The sequence below is a fragment of the Carettochelys insculpta genome, chromosome 5 (assembly GCF_033958435.1).
Source record: "Carettochelys insculpta isolate YL-2023 chromosome 5, ASM3395843v1, whole genome shotgun sequence".
Lineage (NCBI taxonomy): Eukaryota > Metazoa > Chordata > Testudines > Carettochelyidae > Carettochelys > Carettochelys insculpta.
The window spans coordinates 13,423,971-13,444,944 of record NC_134141.1 but is presented as its reverse complement, the minus strand read 5'-3'; the positions used below and the strand labels follow the sequence as shown (position 1 = coordinate 13,444,944).

General features: G+C 44.4%; 2 protein-coding genes across 3 annotated transcripts in view; one reads left to right on the top strand and one right to left on the bottom strand.

The window, feature by feature from the left end:
- The window catches only part of ACO1 (aconitase 1), a 45,560-nt gene extending 29,510 nt beyond the window's left edge, over positions 1–16,050 (top strand). Inside the window, exons 12-21 of the mRNA XM_074994693.1 lie at positions 3,913–4,048; positions 4,702–4,786; positions 7,155–7,311; positions 7,963–8,087; positions 8,803–8,907; positions 9,313–9,455; positions 11,060–11,207; positions 12,652–12,774; positions 14,063–14,248; positions 15,334–16,050. Coding sequence (XP_074850794.1) covers positions 3,913–4,048; positions 4,702–4,786; positions 7,155–7,311; positions 7,963–8,087; positions 8,803–8,907; positions 9,313–9,455; positions 11,060–11,207; positions 12,652–12,774; positions 14,063–14,248; positions 15,334–15,447 — 1,322 coding nt within the window. The 3' untranslated portion in view covers positions 15,448–16,050. The remainder of the gene's footprint in view (positions 1–3,912; positions 4,049–4,701; positions 4,787–7,154; positions 7,312–7,962; positions 8,088–8,802; positions 8,908–9,312; positions 9,456–11,059; positions 11,208–12,651; positions 12,775–14,062; positions 14,249–15,333) is intronic.
- A 135-nt stretch (positions 16,051–16,185) lies between these two features.
- RIGI (RNA sensor RIG-I) overlaps positions 16,186–20,974 on the bottom strand; it is a 28,067-nt gene continuing 23,278 nt past the window's right edge. For both annotated transcript variants that reach the window (XM_074994691.1, XM_074994692.1), the window contains 2 exons: positions 19,480–19,626; positions 16,186–18,681 (listed from right to left, as the gene is read on the bottom strand). In XM_074994691.1, coding sequence (XP_074850792.1) covers positions 18,385–18,681; positions 19,480–19,626 — 444 coding nt within the window. In that variant the 3' untranslated portion in view covers positions 16,186–18,384. The remainder of the gene's footprint in view (positions 18,682–19,479; positions 19,627–20,974) is intronic.

Sequence of the window (20,974 nt, the reverse complement as noted above, 5' to 3'; positions counted from 1 at the left end):
TACACAATCCCAAGAATTGTAATTGCTCAGCCTCCCAGGCTCCTTGTTACAGCTCTAGCGCTCTGCTAGCAAAGAAAAATCTTTGGTAGTCATTGAATGCTTCTGTGTGAGGCTTCCCCTCCCATGCATACCCTACAGGAAAAAGGAAGAACTTTGGTTTCAGTTTCTCATCTCCTCCTCATTCCATCTGTATGCCAGTTTTTGGCTGGCTGCCCTGTTTGGGCATGTGCCAGAAAACCTGCAGGCCAGGGGAGGATGGCCTCACCTTGCCCCGGTCCTGGCTCCCCTCCAAAGGCACACACACATTCCACCCAGGCATCACATTTCAGGAAAGATGTGGAGAAACTGGAGAAGATCCAGGGAAGAGCAACAAGAATGATTAAAGGTCCAGAGAACGTGAGCTATGAGGGAAAATATTTATGGCAGATGCTTGTGGTGTCTCTGTAATTGGAGCTGAGGAAAGATATTCAAGGTCAGAACCTTGTTGCCGGGGGCATGGAGGGAGACCAGGAAGGTGGGTGGAATTTGTGTAGCTGCTCCAGGACCAGGTTGTAGGTGCCCTCCAGCCATGCTGCTCCTGCCAGTCATCTGGATGTGGCAGGGCAAGTGGGCACTTGTTCAGGACTGTGCGGAATAAAGCTGCTCGTTCGCACTAGTCTTTACATTTGCGCATTATACAGCGCTCAGGTGGGCGTCATGTTCGTTTTCCAAATAAAAACAATTGCAAATATTACAGGATAAACAGGTGGCAATGCCTGTAGTTAAGGTTGCCCCTTTTAGGACCCTCTTTTCAATTGTGTTTAACTTTACTCAGTTGTAAAAGTTTGGAGTGAAATTTTGCAGGCTAGCTGTCTGCGTCAGGCTGCAGTTCTGAGGGAGAGCTCAGGCTAAAACAGTTCAGTGCAAGCAACCTTAATTTGGCTCCCTTGTGTATGTGCATTGTGATATTCATGATTACATAGAGTCAGAGAATACTAGAACTGGAAGGGACCTCAAGGTCACCAAGTCCAGGCCCCTGCCCTCACATCAGGACCAACCACCATCTATATCATCCCTGTTTGATATTTATCCAACCTGTTCTCAAATATCTCCAGTGATAGAGAGTCTATAATGAATTATTCCAGTAACTAACCACCCTGACAGGAAGTTTTTCCTAATGTCCAATCTAAACCTTCCTTGCTGCAATTCAAGCCCATTGCTTCTTGTGCTATTTTCAGAGGCTAAGGAGAATAATTTTTCTCCCTCCTTATAACACCCTTTTAGATACTTGAAAGCTGCTATCACATCCCCTTTCAGCCGTCTCTTTTCCAAAGTGAACAAACCCTGTTCTTTCAGTCTTCTCTCATAGCTCACGTTCTCTAGACTTTTAATCATTCTTTTTGCTCTTCTCTTGATCTTTGCCAGTTTCTCCACATCTTTCTTGAAATGCGATGCCTGGAACTGGACACAGCACTCCAGTTGAGACCTAATCAGAGCAGAGTAGAGCAGGAGAATTACTTTTCATGTCCACTCCCGTTAATGCATCCCATTGTCATGTTGTTCTTCTTCACTTCCAGGATCCCTGCTTCATTCAATGCACAGGGTGGATCAGGCCTGAGGATGAAACAGGCTGTGTAAAAAGGAGAATGTCTATAAAACCTGGGGCTCATTAGTTACACAAGTTGGAATATGTGTAGGGAACAAGGCAAGGAAGAAACAGGGATGGTCCCGCGGCTTACACAATGGAGTGCTACTCTGGAGAACTGGACTCTGCCTTTGCCACAGAGCTCCTGTGTGATGCTGGCCAAGTCAGTTGAACCAAACTGTTCACAGGTGGTCACTAACGATTCGTCATTCCCTGGCTTGAGACCCTGGGTCAGATTTATAGAAGCGCTGAGCACTGACAACTGCAGTTGAGTCAATGCCGTATAATAAGTGTGTTGGAATAGCAGGTCCTAGGCCTCTCACAGTGGGTACACAAAATTGGTGGATGATTTTTGTTTTAAGTCTCTCTGCCTCAGTTTCCTGTCTTTACAATGGAGATAATGTCTCCTGCCGCAAACAGCAGTGTTGGGAAGAAAAACTTCTTGTTACCTGTGAAGAGCTCTGATAGTACAGTGATGAGTGTCATAGAAAAGCCTATGAGGAAGTGAATAACTGTCTTCAGCATGCAGTAAATAAAGCTTGGGGAAAATAAAATATTGAATAGCTGCTCATTCCAGGAACACCATGCACCCCATGCACTGAATGAATAAGGGATGCATGGAAAAAGTAGTGTGTGATAGTGCAATTACAAAGATTATATTGTAATACATACAAACACAGGAGCCAATTTAAGATTTGTCCAAGCAACCTTAATTCTGTCATTGCCTAACTTTTGAGTGATTGTTTGACTTGCCACCTTAATACAGATTGAACATCTCTGGTCCAGCACCCTTGGGATCTGACTGGTGCTGAATGAGAGACTTTGCCTGTCAATATTTGCTAGCACATTACCACACTTCAGCTGCTTACAGGGATCTTAGGAAACATTTAGGGATAAGTTACAGCTAAATTACACCACAGAACAGTGACAGCCAGGACTGGTGGCTGTAAACAAACTTTATGAGGCCAGGGGAAGGTTGACCACACCCATGATAAGTGTCGTCCAGCTAACTAAAATCATGCTGGATTAGAGAGGTTTGACCTGTAATGTCCTTTTAGCAGATCAGAGTATGTGTTTAAATATATGTCATTTTCTATATTAGGCCCAGATTCTTGCTGTGTTCTGTACCTCAGTGCCTAAATCTCATTTTCCAAAGGGATTTAAGCATTAGGGAGTAAATTCAGATTTGCCTCAGTCCCTTTTGCAAATAAGATTTAGGCTCCTAAGTCAGTTAGGCATTGCTGTGCTCAGCATTGCAAAGCCTAAATGGCTGTAAAAAAATCAGAGAGGTTGAGTCTTATCTGAGCACCTCACTGTAGCCCAGTTTTCAGTTGCTGAGCACCTGTTGATGTCTCTGCACGCTAGTGTTCAGAGCCTTTAGAAGCTGAGCCATTTTTTATTTAGGTATCAAATGTTGGACAAAATTTCAGGCTCAAGGTGCCTATCAATGTTCTGACTCGGTGGTCGATTTGCATCATCCAAACAGAGTACAGCAGCTGGCAAAAATTAGCTGCCTTTGATTAGCAGCTGCATCAGGGACGTCACAAGTGTTAGAGACACTGAGCTGTCCTTTCGCCCTAGAGGTGGGCATTGTAATACAGCTTGCAGGGCTGCTACCTTAGCTGTACTTGTTCTGTGAATAAATGATGGGCTTCAGGCTCCAGATCTGTCAGCTCGTACCACGAGCACTGAATTCGCCTAGCCACCATTTGAAAGGATTAAAATGTCCAAGAGAAGAATTCGAGATCTTGTTAACATCCTCCAACAATGGAATGTGAACTTTGCAATGTGACATATGCAGTGTTGCTTTTCAAGGTTCTCACTCAGATATTGTTGCTTAAGCAGGATACATTGTGAGACTGTTTGCTTACATTGGGAGGCCAGAGGAACTTATACCAGTAGTTAGGACACCCTGGGCTCATCAGATTGTCTTACGTGGAATGTTTCATGGCTTCTCTCTACTTGTTTAATGCATGGAAACAGCTCTTATATTGATCAAACACCTTGTCTTCCATTGGGATCCTGCCCAAGCAAATGAGCGCCTTTGAATGTAGTTGCACACAGCTTTCCACTGGAAATGAAGGAAAGCGCTACCAGAGTTCATGAAAGCATTTGGATGCAGGGGAGCTTAAATACATGGGTTGCTGATTCAAAACAGACCAGTGCCAGAAATCACTGTCTTCTGTTTCAAGCTATCCAGGGGAGATGTCAGCTGAGTTTTGGTTTTTTATTTTAGGTGGACTTTGCCATTGCTTAAAACAGTCACAAGTGTCCTTCGTGCTTTGCAGGGTTGATTGCTAAGAAAGCTGTTGAAGCTGGCCTGACTGTGAAGCCTTACATTAAAACCAGTTTGTCCCCAGGCAGTGGGGTCGTCACTTACTACCTGCGGGAGAGTGGAGTTATGCCTTACCTCGCCCAGCTAGGGTAAGAGGGATTTTCATTTTCCTGTCTGAAGGCTGTTTCCCATAGTCCTTGGAAAACTTCCTGGCTGTAGCAGCAAAGCACTTGCAGCACGAGATGTAATGTAACACTTGATGAATGTGCACAGTTTGAAGGGCATAACTGAGGGCTAGATCCTTGACTGAGTAAGACAGATAGCATCATTGCTCAGCTGACTCTGATACCAGCTGAGAAGCTAGCTTATTGGAGCCTTTTATTTCACTAAAGACTTCTTGTCAGGCAAGGGAATGGTTTATTTCTTCAGTGTAACAGATCTAAAACAGTATCTCACTTGAGCTTTCTCGTTCAGGAATTTCTCCTATGTCTGGGCTGATGATAAACACATGTTCGCCAATATGCATTGTTACAATCACATGCACTGACAACTGTGTGCATGCACAACATTGTACTCATTACAATTGTGCGTGCAAATTGGGTGCACAAAGCATTGAAGTAGATACGCTTTTTTTAGACGCAGCATGAGAGCGCATATCATGATCAGACATTTTCCTAAGCAGAAAACATATTAAATAGTTGATGTGGTAACACATTTCCTCACAGTGGGCACGATTTGCTTGCTTTATTATGAATTAATGAATGCCTGTCTTCTGAGTGCTAATGGATTTAATACGTCCTAGGTTTGATGTGGTGGGTTATGGGTGTATGACCTGCATTGGGAACAGTGGACCTCTACCGGAGCCTGTTGTAGAAGCCATCACTCAGGTACTCAGCTGCTGTTAAATCTTCTGCAGTATGTAATGCTGGATGGTCTTTCAGAGACATAAATCACTTATTTCACTCAGACAAGAGCTCGAGGTAGGGTTTGTTGCCAAGGGATCTGGGCAGGAGAGGTCTGTTATTCCTAAACACGGATGAGAACACCCTCCTTGCCAACCAAACAGCATGCTGCTGCAATTGCAGGAGACCCTGCTTTGACACCCTGTGGTGTGGCAGTAGAAATGTGCAGGACATTGATCCGCAGTGTGTATGAAGTTCTAGCATCACTGTAGGAACCTCTAGCATCACTGCTGAAGATGCTGCAGAAGGCAGCTCTATAAAAGGCATGTTTTTGGTGTCTGGGAAAGTGCCACTTAGTTGGCATGTCCTTGTTTGAACCCAGAGCAGCTTTCTGTCTACCGAAAGAGGGAGTGGGTGTCCAGAAGGAGAACAGGGGCAGCCCCGAGGTAGAGTATTCCCCACCCAAATGACTTTTATAAATAGTCTGTCTGGCTGGATTTGAGGAGATAGAGGCCTATATTTTCAAATGTAACTAGTACTTTTGGGGGGATAGTTTGATATCCCTTTTTGAAGCAGGGCTGGTTCCACTCTGAGCGGTGCTGCGTGCCTATGCTCGGAAGAGCAGGCCCTTTGAAGTTGGGCACCCAAAATCGCTACTTACCTTTGAAAGCCGAGTCTGTGGAGTCATCTAAAGGGAAGCTGGAGCACTTCTGCCCTTTGACTTTTAGAGACCTTGCACCAAACAACTGCTTTCGAAGAGGCTCCAGATCTGTCAACTGCAATGTTTTGCATGCTGTCTGTACCAGGGCTGAGTCTGGCCTCTAGCTTAAATAGATCACAGGTGAAAAGAGGCAAGGTCTCTAAAACTGTTTCCTCCCAGGGATGTGTCTGTGTCAGAACCAGACATTCTCATGTGACTGGCCAGCTCTTCTCGGCCAAAGCAAAGAATTTAAATGGCAGGATCAAAACTGAGGTTTCCTACCTTCATTTTCTAGTAACCTAGGGGTATTAACAGGACAAAACCAAAGTGAGGCCCGTGTTTTGAAGAGGCAGAAGGTTATCTGCTTGCCCTGTGGAAAAGGGGAAACAGCAGAATAGCTGAGGGTTACATGGACTCTTTCTATTTTATTGCGTTTTCCTGTTCGAAATGTAGCTTTGCCCTGGTATTCAGAGGTCATCTTTTAGCCACCTTACGCAGACTTTTAATGTTAGCCCGTTTCACAGCTTGTTTGTGGTTGTCATGCCTTCGACTTGCACGTTCAAGAAGCTTATGGGAGAATTTGTGTGTGTAAAACACCATTTTTTCCCTGTCAGAATAAGCCTCCGTTAATTCCCTGCTGGGAGTAACAAACTGTCAGGCCACGCTTATAACTCTCTTGCGTAGGCTTTTAATAAAAGGCATTGGAGCAGCGTAAGCTGGTGTTGTTTGGATGTGGCCCAGTCTTTGAACCTCTTGCTCAGCAATGCTGTAATGATATTAACTCAGGCAGCCGTGGTCTGTATCCAGAGCTCTTGCAGGCTGGTGCGTATCAGATGGCTTCAGGGTTTGGATGGAAGAGTTCCAAGGAATACTTACGTGCTTCAGGAACAGTCACAGATATCAATGCCAGAAAGGACCATTTTGATGATTGTTTGGGCTGGGGTAGCACTTGGAAGCTCTAGTCATGGACCACTGCGCTAAGAGCTGTACCAACACAGAACTAAAAAATGGCCCCTGCCTCTAGTCTGACCTTCCTGGCAATACAGGACAGAGAAAATGGAGTGCTGATAATTTGGCAGATGGTGCCTGGGCTCCTTCCTCAGGGTTTTAAGGGCCTGATGCTGGTGGAAGAGCCACAAAATGTAGGTCCTGATCAATGTTCCCACTAATTTTTTTCCATCCCTGGGCAGAATTTATTTTATTATGTGCACCACCAATACAGACAGCTGCTGCTGGCACTGGGCACCTGTAGGCGCTCTGCTAATCGACTGGGCAGTTGCCCAAGTGCTCAGCTTTCAGGGAACACTGGTCCTGATGATTTCTGGTCAGTGCTGATCCCTCTGGCAGGAGTACTCCCAGGCCACCCAGACTGTGCCATGTGGCCACCATTCAGCCATGCTCCTGCAGCTCAGTTACAACGCTGGATAGCACTGATTATTAACTGCCCTGCCCCCTGCTCACCACCTCTGCGTATGTCTGTTTCCATACGGAAGAGGCAATGGGCTCTTCTGCTCGTTTGCAATCACAGGATGCTTTCCTTGCCTTTGCTCTCCCCTCTGACCTCAATCACCCAGCCCTTCGGAATGCACTCGAGCCAGAAGGCCCATGAGTGTCTGTTGCTTTTGTTGACTCATCTCTACCTCTGTCTTGCAGGGAGACCTCATAGCTGTGGGTGTGTTATCTGGAAACAGGAATTTTGAGGGTCGCATCCATCCCAACACTCGTGCCAACTACCTTGCCTCCCCGCCACTGGTAATTGCCTATGCTATCGCAGGGACCATAAGGATTGACTTTGAGAAAGAACCTTTAGGTAAGAAATCGCTGGGATTTCTTCCCGCTTCCTGGCAAGTTTAAGTACGTTTAACTGTGTCAGAGTTCTGAGGGAGAATCTCATGCCTTGGGTAGTGAGGAGACCAATGAGGTGACTGAGGTGAAAGGCAAGCAGGAGCTGGCCACCAAATGTACACGGGGAAAGGTGTGGTAAATCACCCAACTCCTAAATCCAGGGAAATTCCTTCCTGGGAGTACTGGGTGCTGTGCCTCTGCAGGGCCTGGGGTGTGGCAAGGCGGACACCTGCTTTGCATAGCATCTCCTGGCAGTACCCACAAGAGTTCATCCTGACAAGGTCATTATGAATGTCCATGAGATCCCTCTCCACTGAGACAGAGCCTGGTAGGCAGAGACTAGCTCTGGCTAGGAGGCAAAGCCAGGACAGCCCAGGTGTGTGGGAGTACAGCAGAAACAAGGAGAAACCCTGTGGCACCTTATAGACGAACAGATTTATTGGAGCATAAGCTTTCATGGGCAAAGTCTCATTTCATCCTGTGCATCTGGATGGAGTACATCACCATATGTATCTGGATGGAGTATATCTGCATGGAGTACAGTAGAAAAAAATGGGACCACTTTTTCAAGTGGTGTTTTTGTACACAAACTTTAAAGGTGTGTGCTTTCTCACAGGAGTAAGTGCAGAAGGGAAGAAAATTTTCCTAAAAGACATCTGGCCAACAAGAGATGAGATCCAGGCTGTGGAGCGTCAGTACGTCATTCCAGGGATGTTTAAAGAAGTCTACCAGAAAATTGAGGTAAATCAGTTACCAAGGGTAACATGTCAACTGGCATTTGTACTTCAGCAAAAATAGCTCCTGCCATTATCTAGTAAGATCTTCTTGACACCCGTTTTTCCTATTTACTCTGCTGCTGGTAAAAGTAGTAATTTTAAAAGCAGAATGACGTGCAGCTGGGTAATTCCAGTAGATTAAATGGTTCTCACATTGTTCCAAGATAGCCGTAGCTGGTATTGCTGTCTCTCTCACCCCATTAAAGTGAAATGGCCATCTCAGTGCGTATTTCTGGCTAGCTCACAAGTGGCTTGCACTGCTTAATGGGATTTATAATATCAGAACTAGAAAATCTGTATTAGCCATAGCTTTGTGCCTTTCTGGGGATATTGAGGCTTAACTCACTAATTTCTTGACTGTGCTTTGAGATGCTCAGCTGGAAATCGCCATAGAACAGCCAGGTTTTCTCTGTGGTGCGCATCACATACTAAAAGCACTAGCTAGCTGGATGAACAGTGCTTTGATTTGTATTGAAGTGAAGGTGTGACATTTGTTTCAGTACTTGGGCTGATAGTAGAAGCAGACCCCAGACATCCTGGTAAGATTTTCCGGCAGGCATTAAAGAAAGCACGAAGGGGGGAACATTTTTAAATGCCCAAGTTCCATTTTTCAAACTTCACTTAGGCTTTCAAGTCATTTACATTCTTTTGTAAATATAATGCAAGTTTCTGTTTTGCAGACAGTAAATGAATCCTGGAATGCTTTAGATGCTCCATCTGATAAACTGTACACGTGGGATCCCAAATCTACATACATTAAATCACCTCCTTTCTTTGAGAACCTGGTAGGCATTTTTTTTTCCCCCTTTCCAAAGAATTTTCTGTTCCATTCCAGAGTCCTTATGCTGTCGTCAGGGCCCCATTCTCCTGTTGAAGTGGTGGCTAGCTGGAGTTTCCCACTGTGGGGGTAACTTATTCCAGACTTCCACCTGTGTAACTGGACCAAATTCTGCTCTCATGGTTCCTCATGTGATCTTTTCCCCCACAAAAATAGCCAAGATTCAGCCTTCCCCTCCACCCACAATACCTGCAACCCAGGTAATGAATATTCGGAGGGTGAGGATTCAGTTGGAGAACGGATGGATTTGTTTCAGACTGGTTAGTTGAGGTACTTGGTCACACTCCTCTTACCCTTTTCAACTAACTCAGCAAATTTTGGGTCACTTCTTTGCATTTTGCTTTCTTGCTAGACTTTGGAGCTTCTCCCCCCTAAATCCATAGTTGATGCCTACGTGCTCTTAAATTTGGGAGATTCTGTAACAACTGACCACATCTCTCCAGCTGGGAATATAGCCAGGAACAGCCCCGCTGCTCGTTATTTAACCAGCAGAGGGTAAGTCATGTTAAATGCTTTGTTTTCCTTCCCACACACCTCCTGGGTTATGCTCCTTCCCCCTCACACTCTGGCTCAGTGAGTGCTCTGTGAGAGTCAGAACTTTGAAATTAATGTGTCGTCCCTCCCTGCTGTTTTCATCCTCTTGTGTTTCTCAGAAAGAGCTGCTCCTCCTACTCTGAGGAGCAGCTGCCTTCCTAGGACCACATGGCAAGTGAGCAGTTCTCACCTCCTGTTCTCCCTTGACACTTGCTTTCTGCTACCATACTAGCTGGGTTAGCCACTGCAGAGATGGTAGGGAGCCATTTCCCTTACACAAGAACAGCCATAATGGGTCACACCATAGGTCCATGAAGCCCAATATCCTGTTATCCTGATATCCCAATATCTGACAGTGGCGAATGCCAGGTGCCCCAGAGGGAATGAACAGAACAGGTAATCAAGCAATCAATTCCCTGTCGCCCATTTCCCGCCTCTTGTAAACAGAGGCTGGGGATTTCAGCCAGATCTTGTTTCAGTTGAAGTCAACAGCAACACTTGCATAGATTCAGTGGGACCAAGCTTTGACCTTAAGCACGTTTCCTGTGCTGTATGGAACAACTTCCTTGGTCAGACTAGGGCATCTTGGTTACAGATGCTCATGAGTTCAGATCTTCCGGTTTGGTCAGTGCAGCTGCTGCATCTGGCAGAGGCTCAAGAGCACTGCGCTCTTATTGTCTGGGAAGCCTCGGGGCTTGTCTGCCACACCTTGGGTTTGTGTAGGAATCTTCCCTCGGGCCTGGCTCCCCGTTCTGTTTCATGCATAGCGTCGTGTCTCTACTCCCTCTCTGTGAGCAGCACAAATTTTGGTTCTGAAAACCTTCAAATAAAATGTATTGCCTTTCAGCATGTCCCTAAATGGACTATACTAGAGGTCTTGCTTCTTAGGTGCAAGTCCTGTTGATGTCAACTGGGTTTAAAGTCTAAAGTCCCATGCACAATTGCAAAACAAGTAAAGGATTTTCAAGTAAAACTTTGGATAGGTCCCAATACAAACAACCTTGCTCTGTGCTGGCTCTGTTGGAAGATGTGGACATGTTTATTTCAGGGTCATGTATAACTCCTTTGTGCTCTCCGTATAAATATTCCAACATACACCCACCCTTACTCTTACCTCTCCCCTATGTACCTGTTGTTCTGCCCCAAAGAGCTCCAGAACAGTCTCTATTCTACAGATTCTCACAGTGCTTGGCATAAGGTGCACTGGTTGGAGGCTGCAGATGCTACTGAAATGGCAGTAATCAGTGGTGATTAGGTAGCAGGTGATCTGAAGGGGCTGCTCTTGGTTCTGGTGGCTATTGTCGTAGCACCAGTGGCATGTGTTGCTTGGATAACAGTGCTTTGCCAGCCTCTCTGCTGAGCCCCAGGTTCCATGGGAGCACAAGGGCAGGTGGTAAGAAAGAGGGTGGATAAAAAAAAAACAATGAGGAGCTGGGTGCTCTGCCAGTGCTGTGGGGGAGAGCTTTCAAACCAAGTGAGAAAGATGTCTGGATGCTGCTGCACATCTGCTAATTCGTGCAGCCATGTCAGCTTCAAAATAAACATCAGCGTCTCTCTTCTAACAGCTTGACTCCCAGGGAGTTCAACTCTTATGGCTCCCGCAGAGGTAACGATGCTGTCATGGTCAGAGGGACTTTTGCAAACATTCGCTTGTTGAACAAGTTCATCAACAAGCAGGCACCCCAGACCATCCACTTCCCGTCCGGAGAAACAGTGAGTACACTGCTCAAGCTACGCTGCAGCTGCCTTCTCCAGGGCGCCTGGCCACTTAACCTGCGACCATTGTTTTGGGTTACAATGTGTGGGGGCTGCTTTTTGGCTCAGACCCTTATCTATGTGAGCTGATGTAGCTCGAGTGACACAGCTCTCGTGCAGCTGTGTCAACTTACACAGTGGGAGACTCCAGCCCTTTAAAATAATTGAGAAAACACATCTAGTGATTGTGTAAAACATGGAGCTATACATATCTCATAGTGGGAAGGCATTTTGAGAGGTCACCATGTCCAGTCCCCTGCACTCACCATCCCTGAAAGAGATTATATATTTTAAACTAACCTGCCATAGATCCTTGAAAGGCCCCCTCAGGTAATGAGCTTACGCACCTGGGTTTACAAGGCCAGTGTGCTAGCCCTCTTCCTTCTGTCCCCACCCCTAGGAAGCTACCAGTGTAGCCTGCAGCTGACCCCACCCTTCCCACCCTGCCTCAGACCCTTGGAAGTCCCCCTCAAGGGCCATGCTGTAACCATGGAGCTATCTCTTCTCCCCAACTATTAAGTGTTTGGCCCTACCCATGCGCTGGAAGCTCAGGATTAGGAACACCTAGGGAATGGAAGTTGTAACTCTGAACAAAACATTATGGTTGTTGGAAAAGTTTACACCTCAACACTGACTTAATACTGCTCCAAAATTGACTGTGCAGAAGGAAGATTCTTCTTTTATCCATCCCATTTTAAATGGAAACCACAGAAACAGTTTTCTTAATTTGTCAAATCTTTAACTTTCCCTTTTATTGGTTGAGTAGTTTTATGTTTCATACTGTGCCTGTATTTGGGTTTTAATCGCTACTGCTGGTCGAGTGCATGCTTCCAGTTCCCAAGGGAGATGTGTGATTAATGGCTCAGTTCATAACATGGAGGCTTTGCTGAATCTATCGATCCATATCACCCCACCCTATATATATCTCTGGATAGCTAGCTGTGTATTTCTAGAGGTTTTTCTATAAGAGAGAAAACTCTCTTGAGAGAGAGAAATCTTAATTACGTGTGTGTAACCACATAGCCCTTGCCAGCTCTCTTCCCACCATAAAAATACATCTTCTGCTGTTGTTGGCTGTTGCAGCCCTGCCACTAGTAGCTGTGCTCTTCTGAACGAAGAGAGAACACAACATAATGCAGACTGGGGTGTTCAAATGATGCTCTAGGTCAGAAGAGGCAGCTGTGTTGGGATTAGACACTACATATTAACTGACCTCAATGAGCTATTTCCGTGTCATGTTCTTGAATGACAAGCAAGGGAGTAGATAACTCTATTCTCTGTGTTATGGAGACTGATGGTTTGTTTGTGATTATGGAAGAAAGCATATGAAGTTCTTAAAGCACTTTACTTCATATACAGTTGTGTCCCTATAAGCATCTAATGCATCTGTTGTTCTTTCCAGCTGGATGTGTTTGATGCTGCTGAGAGGTACAAGCAGGCAGGCCATCCTCTCATTGTGCTGACTGGTAAGGAATACGGCTCCGGAAGCTCTCGGGATTGGGCAGCAAAAGGCCCTTTTCTACTGGTGAGTGACTCTGGGGTAAATGGAGTTGAGATGTTAGAACCACCCCTCGTTGGTGTGAACCCTGTGGGTATCCTGTGCCCAAACTCCCTATCAAAGGTGAAGAATGTAAATCCAGAAGGAATATTCAAAGGAGAGTCTCACTTCCTTCAATTTGTAGGTTATCATCGGTCATTTAGCAAGGCAGTGGGAGAATTCAGCTCCGGGTTTTGTTCTCAAAGGCAAATCCTGTTTTTCCACCACCAGCTTCTTAACCAGCAGAGGCAGATAGTTACCCTGAGCACACCTCAGCCTTTGCTAGTCAGAGCCATTTGTAGCCCACAAGAGCTATATACAGGGAAAGCCAGTTAGCTCTCCTGCAGAAATTCATACTTACCTGTTAACTGGGTAAGTTTCACACTCAAACAGGATTTTGTATTGTGGGAGCAATAGCATACAACTGAGATGACCAACACCATCTTACAAATAAAGGCCAACCAAAAGCAATAGATTGTATTATGGCGGAGGTTTACAGGATTATTCGCTCAAGCTTGAGGACAGTTACTGCACTCAGAAACGTGAGGTTGGTTTGTGCAGAACACTCCAACCACTAAAGGATAGAACGTGTAGCTGTCACTCGTTTACCTGAACTTCGAGCTGTGGTGGCCAAAAACTGTCTTTGTTCATGGCTGTAAGCTGCCGAGCACTGACAGGATGTGGTGGAGGGGGGTGCTCCTATGGGCTCTTGACATACACGTGGTCCATTACTGAAGAAGGAGCCCTGGTCCATCTGCCACAAATGGAACCTTGTCCTTGGCTGCACTGGTGTAGGGTGGGGCTTTGGCTGGTTTTCCATACTTGTGCCTAATAATGGGGAGTTATTAGGGATCGGTGTACTAGATAAATTAGCAGTAGAGAGAGGAGCACAGTATAAACAAACATTTGTCCACAGACCTGAGGTCATTGGGTCCAGAGCACAAGCCTGTTCAGGCTGCTTGTGTGTGCATGCTGTCTCTCTAATTCCCTCCTTTCTAAAAGACAGCCTGGCCCAGATTTTCAGGGCCTCTGTGGTTGAGACCAGCATGCAATTTCTTGATAAGAGCCTGATTTTTATGAAAATGCTGAGAACTCACCCTCTGAAAATGAAGCCCCTTTGCCGTGGCTTAAGGTTGGAACACACAATTACTAGTCGTTTTACCAAATCTCTGCCTATAACTCTCCTGTATGGTAATTAGAATTTTCCCAACTTCCTGAATAGAAAGGCTGTTCTACAACTGCAGTAAGCACAGCTGAATCTGTTTGTATTTCGCAGGGAATCAAAGCTATCCTTGCTGAGAGCTACGAGCGCATTCACCGCAGTAACCTGGTGGGAATGGGAGTGATTCCCCTACAGTACCTGCCTGGTGAGGATGCCGAGAGTCTAGGGCTCACGGGACGGGAACGTTACACGGTTGTCATTCCTGAAGAACCTACCCCAAGGATGAATGTCCAGATCAAGGTAATCAGGGCTCGGGGGGGCTGAGGGGGGCGGGTTGGGTGGATTTTCAGAAGCACCTTTGAATTAACAGCTCCAAGTCCCACCAAAATCTCTGTCTCACGTCCAATATTCTTGGTCCACCTCTTGCTATGGTGTAAAACTTCCTGTGTGAGTAACATTTGTACAGAAACTGCATTGCAAAGAATGAATCCATAAACTCTAACTTGTGCAACTACTGATGCAGTCCATTGAATCTTAAGTTAGACTTCCTCCACCCATGTCAAGTGCATACTTGGCACAAGTCCTTGCAATGTCACAGCAGCAAACAGCCACACTGTAAGCATAGCCTAGATTCAAACCAATGATGGTGAGCATCTTTTCAGAGGACATTTCCAACATTTTTGAAAGGGCCCCATGACTTTGCCTTAGTGCCAGTAGTGTTCAAAATAGTTAATAAGTCAAGCTTTTGTTCAAGATGTTGCAAGTAAGAAAGATACTGCTTAAAACTACTGCGAGAGAAGAATTAAAGCCCAGTGCATCTGTTGATCCACAGAATGTGTGCACATCCTGAAAAACAATGGAAAAATGAACCCCCTCATAATAGATTTCTTTTCCTGTCCCCACTCATTGCCAGCAACACAAGCACAGAAAATGAGGCTGCAAAAAGTAGTTAATGGAATGGCTATTTTGCCACATTACTGAAACAAAATAACAAACAACATTAAGTAGTTGTATTTAGAGAACAAGAACAAGCACAACCCACTGGGAGGGATACAAGCTTATATGCTCCAATGCATAAGTAAACCATTAATGACAAGAATCAGGTTGACATTTTATCTGGGAATGTTTTTCCAAACCTCCGTTACTGAGGTTTTATATCTGGCTCTGACGCCAGTCGGCTAAGATATTAGACTAGGCAGACCAGTGAGTGGACTTCTGCACATTGTTATTGCTAACGCTAACGAATGGCTTCCAGAGATACACAGGGCAGCATCCCTCCCTTTCACTAGAAGATCCTGTTGCACTTGGAATACTTTCAGAACTTCGTCATTCAAATAGCAGGATGTTTGCGTACCCTGTGAATGTTCTCTCTCTAATCCTCACAGCTGGATACAGGGAAAACCTTCCAAGCCATCCTAAGATTTGACACCGATGTGGAGCTTGCGTACTTCCGCAATGGGGGCATCCTGAACTACATGATCCGTAAAATGGCATCCTAATTAAAGCAGCAGCAAGCAACTGCCCAGTTAGAAACCTGCCTTTGATGGCCACAGAAGAATGCTGAATAATCCTGGAACTTAGAATTCATGGCATCAGTTGTCCCCTTGTGGATGTATAACCCATGGGCTTGTTTACACAGGTAGAATGCTTTCAGTTTCCTGAAACAATCATTTATTTTTCCCCAATTACATTTTTTTTGGATGGGATGATGAAGAAAGAGGATTTGTAAACACTGCCAAAGTCTGTTCTGTAACAGTTTGTATACAGAGTGCATTTAGTTGGACTGATACCTGGTATCAGCCAGACACAGAAGCGTGTTCATTTCAGTTTCATAGAAACTGACAGGTACACTAGGATTCTTTTTTAACCACTTCCTCTTTCTGGAATAAGTGACAGATGTTGGCTCTTTCTCCATCTTCCTACTGAATCAGAATCCGTCTATGAGAAGCTAATGCTGAAATTAGTAAATTGCTTGGCTTTTTTACCACAAAATGTGAATTTTCTTCCTTTTAAGAATTTCTTCTCTAAGCACTAAGTTTTGTTGTGACAGTGAACCACTGGGGAACAAATTTCTAAGAGATTAAATCTATTTTCAAAAAGTTTGATAAAAGCATTGGATTTTCCTTTACATATGAATTTATCTTTGAGGAGGGGCAGTTTGGTGATATATGTGCCAAACATCCAACCTACCAAAAATTATAGGTAAGTAGTAACTACTGCTATTACTGGAATGCTGTACTGCTAGTGTTCCAAGATGAATAATCCATGTGGTTCTTCAAAAACTCCACAGTAAATTTTGGTTCTAAATATGTTTCTACTACAACTTCTCTAGTCCAGCATGATTTTAGTTAACTGGATGTCCACTTAGATGACATTTCTAAAAGGGCCCCATCACTTTGCCTTAGTGCCAGTCGCGTTCAAAGTAGTTAATAAGTCTAGTTTTTGTTTAAGATGTTGCAAGTAAAAGACTGTTTCATTACAAATACTGCAAGGGAAGAATTACAAATCCTAGTGCATCTCTTGATCCACAAAATGAGTGCACCTCCTGAAACAGTAATTGAAACATTAACCTTCTCGTAATTGATGGGTGTGGTCAAGTTTTTCGTGGTCCTTTAAAGTTTTACAGCCACCATTCCTGACTCAGTGTTCTGTGCTGTTACATAGTGCTAATTTACCCCTAAATGTCTTCTAAGAGCCCAGTGGAAGTGGTGGTAATGCTGCTAGACAATATTGATCTCCCATGATCCAGCAAATTCTCTGGTTAGGCACTGGTCAAGACTCGAGGTTTAACCTGTGTCTGTATATGAACCCAGGAGACTTTGGTAAGTACACAGTGATTGTACTGCTTCTAGCACATCATATTAGGACAGTTAAACACTAGTGTTGGCCAATATCCCTACTAAGTGTGACTAAAGCAGCTCCTACCCCATTACCATTTAACGATGGCGGGGAAGGGGCAGGGTGGAATCACAGAATTTTAAAGCCATTAGGGTGATCACAACAGTCCCTCAGCTGTGACCTCCTGCATCAATCCTATAATCACTTAGAGCAGCTTTGGGCTCATCTTCATGGATGCAGTGACATGCACAGACTCTGCTAGTGTGCACTAAAAGTTCCATAGTGAGCATAAGTAGAAGCAGCCCATTGACTTTCATGAAGGGGAATGGTGTAAAAATCCTAAAGCAGGAACATAAGGGTTCAACAATGGCAACAGTCAAATGCTCAAGCTCATTCTTTCAACACTAACTCTTGCTGGAGGAAGCAAACAGGCTATAATAGAAAGACAGTTTAATTATGGAATAGTAGAATTACTTCAGTCCCTCGGAAAAGCAGGTGCACTTAGATAATCAGACTTCCATTAAAGAGCAATAGTGAGAAATGTCTACATTAGCTTACTGTGCTAATTACTAGTTAGCAGTGCACCAGCGTTGCGAAATTTGAAAACACACTGTTCAGCTGTATCATGACAGACAAGGCTAAAGAGTGCATTTCATTTGTCTAACAGGAGGGATGAAGCTAACCTCTTGCAGGCATAAGGTGAGAGATGGGTTTGACATCACCTTAGTTCTGGCTGGACCTGCCTTCCATTTCGTAGGACGCAGCAGCAGCAGTTTTGCTCACAGATGTTAGTCTGAACAGGATGTGTCTGTCTAAAGTGTATTTATTCAGCTGAAAACATAATTATCCAGATCCTCTTACCACACACTAAATTAAAGACCAAAGGTAGCTTCTAACTACAAAAAGTTGAATCTCTTTTAAAGCTGACTTCAGTTCCTTACTGTGAAGTCACCTACATACTAGCATAAATGAAAGCTGCAGGCAAACTTTACAAACAGTTCTGGAACAAGAAAGAATTGAATTTAAGACAATGTATTCGGCTACATAAAGTGCAACATAAATCCAATGTAAAATACATGCTGCTTCAGCTGATTATTTGCAGAATTCCACCAAAACTGGCACGTGCTTTAATGTGTTTCCTCCACACACTAAAACCAGTTTGCAGAGGTGAAGACTTATCGAAGAATGCAAGTTGCAGAGTGCTTTTACTTGTCTACAGGAGGTGACAAAGTGCTTACTCCCTCTTTAAGAATGCCAGACTGCATAGGTAGCAGGCAATTTTTATACACGTGTCTGTCCTTTAAACCAATTATGGGCAAAAAGCGTATCAGCTATTGTGTGAAGCACAATAGTACATAGAGCATTATTAGTCTTCATCCACATTGAAGTTTGAGTGCAAAACATACCTTCGTACATTATGAAGGAGGTTTAAGCTTGTAACTTTCAGTTACCAATTAAAGTGCAGAAATACTGTTAAGTAAGTGCTGCTGTTTGCCCATTCTGCATATAATCTGACACCTTAAGTAGGAAAATGCATTCTTCTACCACAGAATAGCTCACACGGTAGGGTGGTGGTGTCCTATTTAGCAAAGTAGCAACTAGTTCATTTCACTAATGTCAAATTCCTTCATAGCAAAATCAACATCTTTCCATTTCCGGAAAACTGAAAGTTTCCCAGTTGTGATGTCATTCACCACAAAGCTTTCAATTTTGATCACGGGAAGGTCATTGAATTCTTTGTACTTCACTGTGATGCCCCAGTCATGCTGGCACTTGGATTCCCGGCAGTACAATTTACATTTCTTCTCAAAGTGGTCATAGCGGCTTGGTTTCTTGTGAGGTTTTGTTAGGAAACGTTCCTTAAAGTGGGCATCTATAACTGTGTGGTGCGACTCCTAAAAGGACAGCAAAAATATGATATCCCGCTTAATACTAGAAACTTAATTCCTTAAATTTCCTTTTGTCCACTTCCTACGTGAGTTTTTTTTCCATTGGAGAATCCCAAGTTTTACCCTCAGAGCAACAGTGATTTTTTCCCTCCAGAATACATAAGTAACTCATGGAAATCATCAGCTCAGCACTAACCTTCAGCAAAGAGCATAGCAGGATTTTTTAACCTGGGCGACGGAAGTGAACATCCACTTACGGTAAGTAGGATAAAGGCTATAAACCACTGTTCCTGGGCTATCAAAGAAATTTCTTACAGACTCTTGTTCCATAATTCTGTGTTACACCCTGATTCTTGCACCTTTCATTGAAACATTGGGCACTGGTGACAAGATGAACTATAGGAACTTTGGTGTCAGAGAGGTAGCTGTGTTAATTTGTAGCTTCACAAAAACATGTGGTCCTGCAGTGCCTTAAAGACTAACCAGTTTGTTAATTGGTAATGAACTTTCATAGGTAAGACCCACTTTTTCAGATTCATCTTCATCTGATGAGCTTCATCTTAACCTGCTGAAATGGGTTTTACCCTCATTACCTAGTAAATAAATTTGTTGGGTCCTGATCTGAGTCTAACATGCCGATGGAAAAACAAGCAGGCAGTTGAAGACTATGTCCCCTTTCAGCATCCAGCTGGTCATTTTAACCTTCGCGCCCAACGCAATGCTAAGAGTGGACTGGTAAAACAAAGTGGTAATTAACCTACTTGCACAGTACAACAGTCACAGAATCCTAAGACATGCTCTTACCTCTATAACCCTGATGTCATCAGTATTGCAGGCATACGCTCTGCATTTCCCACAGAGCAATTTCCTATTGCCCTCCAGTAACTTTTGTTTCTTCTCTCTCTTCATGGAATCTCGCATTGTCTTTGCTTTGCTTTGCAGTTTATCTATCTAAAAAACAAAGCAATAGGACAAATAGCTGTTATCAAAGAAACATTCAAGGCCAAATGCTCAGCTGATGTTTTAACTGTGTGACTCCAAGTAAGTCAATGGAACTATTCTGATTTACACCAGCTATGGACCCCTAGTCCTGAAAAACGAAGGTCATGGTGGAATACAAGCTTATATTCCTTATGAACGTACGACAGTCTCCCCAAAGCCCACACACTTATTCTTTTCAGACTTGCCAGCTCAAGTTTTCCCCATGCATAAGAATGTATGTAGATGTGGAAGATGCACCGATGATGGGAAGCCTGACCTGCAGTTTGGAACTAAGTCGCCTTTGCAGAAATGCGAAGCCATCATGTGTCTCAGACAACTGTTTGCTGAAGAGGGAAGAGCAGTGGGGGTGGGGTGGAGAATATGACTTGAGTCAGTTCAGGAGAGACTGAAAATTTTTGCAGAGCTTAGCAAAGCCTCAAAGCTCTGATGTCACAGTGCTCACTACAATGCAATGCTACTTCACCAACTCAGATCCTCAGCTGTTGTAAGGTGACTTAGGGCCACAGACAGCCTTGAACACCTGCTGCTTTTTCACCTCCGTAGTAGCAGCAGCAGTTCAAAGTGAACTTTGGCATTAAAATGGGTGGAGCTTGGCTGATGGACACCCGCTCAGAGTCTGGCCCAGAAGCCACTAAAGACTTTTTCCATTCTAGGCGGTGTACGATACTCCCAATCTACTTGTAAAGCGCACGTCAAACATTGTCTGGACGACACTGGTTTGCAGTGGGCCTAAACACCATTCTGGTGCCTGTGTGGATAGGGGGGACTGGCATAAATCAAGGAAACTATTCAAAGAGCCATCCCTCATACAGTCCCAAGCTGGTAGCCCGAGACCTTTACCTCTGAAACAGGACATTACTAGCACAGACATAGAGCAAAGATGGAATGGTTCAGAACATACAGCAGAATACACAGTATGAATACGAAGAACTGATTGGGCTGAAACTGATTTCTAATCAGCTCAGCAATTTCTTCAGTGCTATCAAGCCCACCCACAGCCCCATGCAGAGGACTGTGAACAACCACCACGAGTGTCCCCCTGTGGCTGTCCAAACAGAGGGCTGCAATACCTACTTTGACCACGAATGCTCTGCAGCCAACATTACACAATACACTAGCACATACACAGGGGAATTTACCCCTCCTGCTGCCACACAGGTCCAGCACAAGGTGGACCTTAAATGGGCCAACAAGCCTTCAATCGTGTCTGTTCATGGGGTGAATTTTATCCTGAGTGAATACTCAGTGCTGCTGAGAAAGCACTGGACAATACCCAGGTTAGATTCTGTCTCTGATG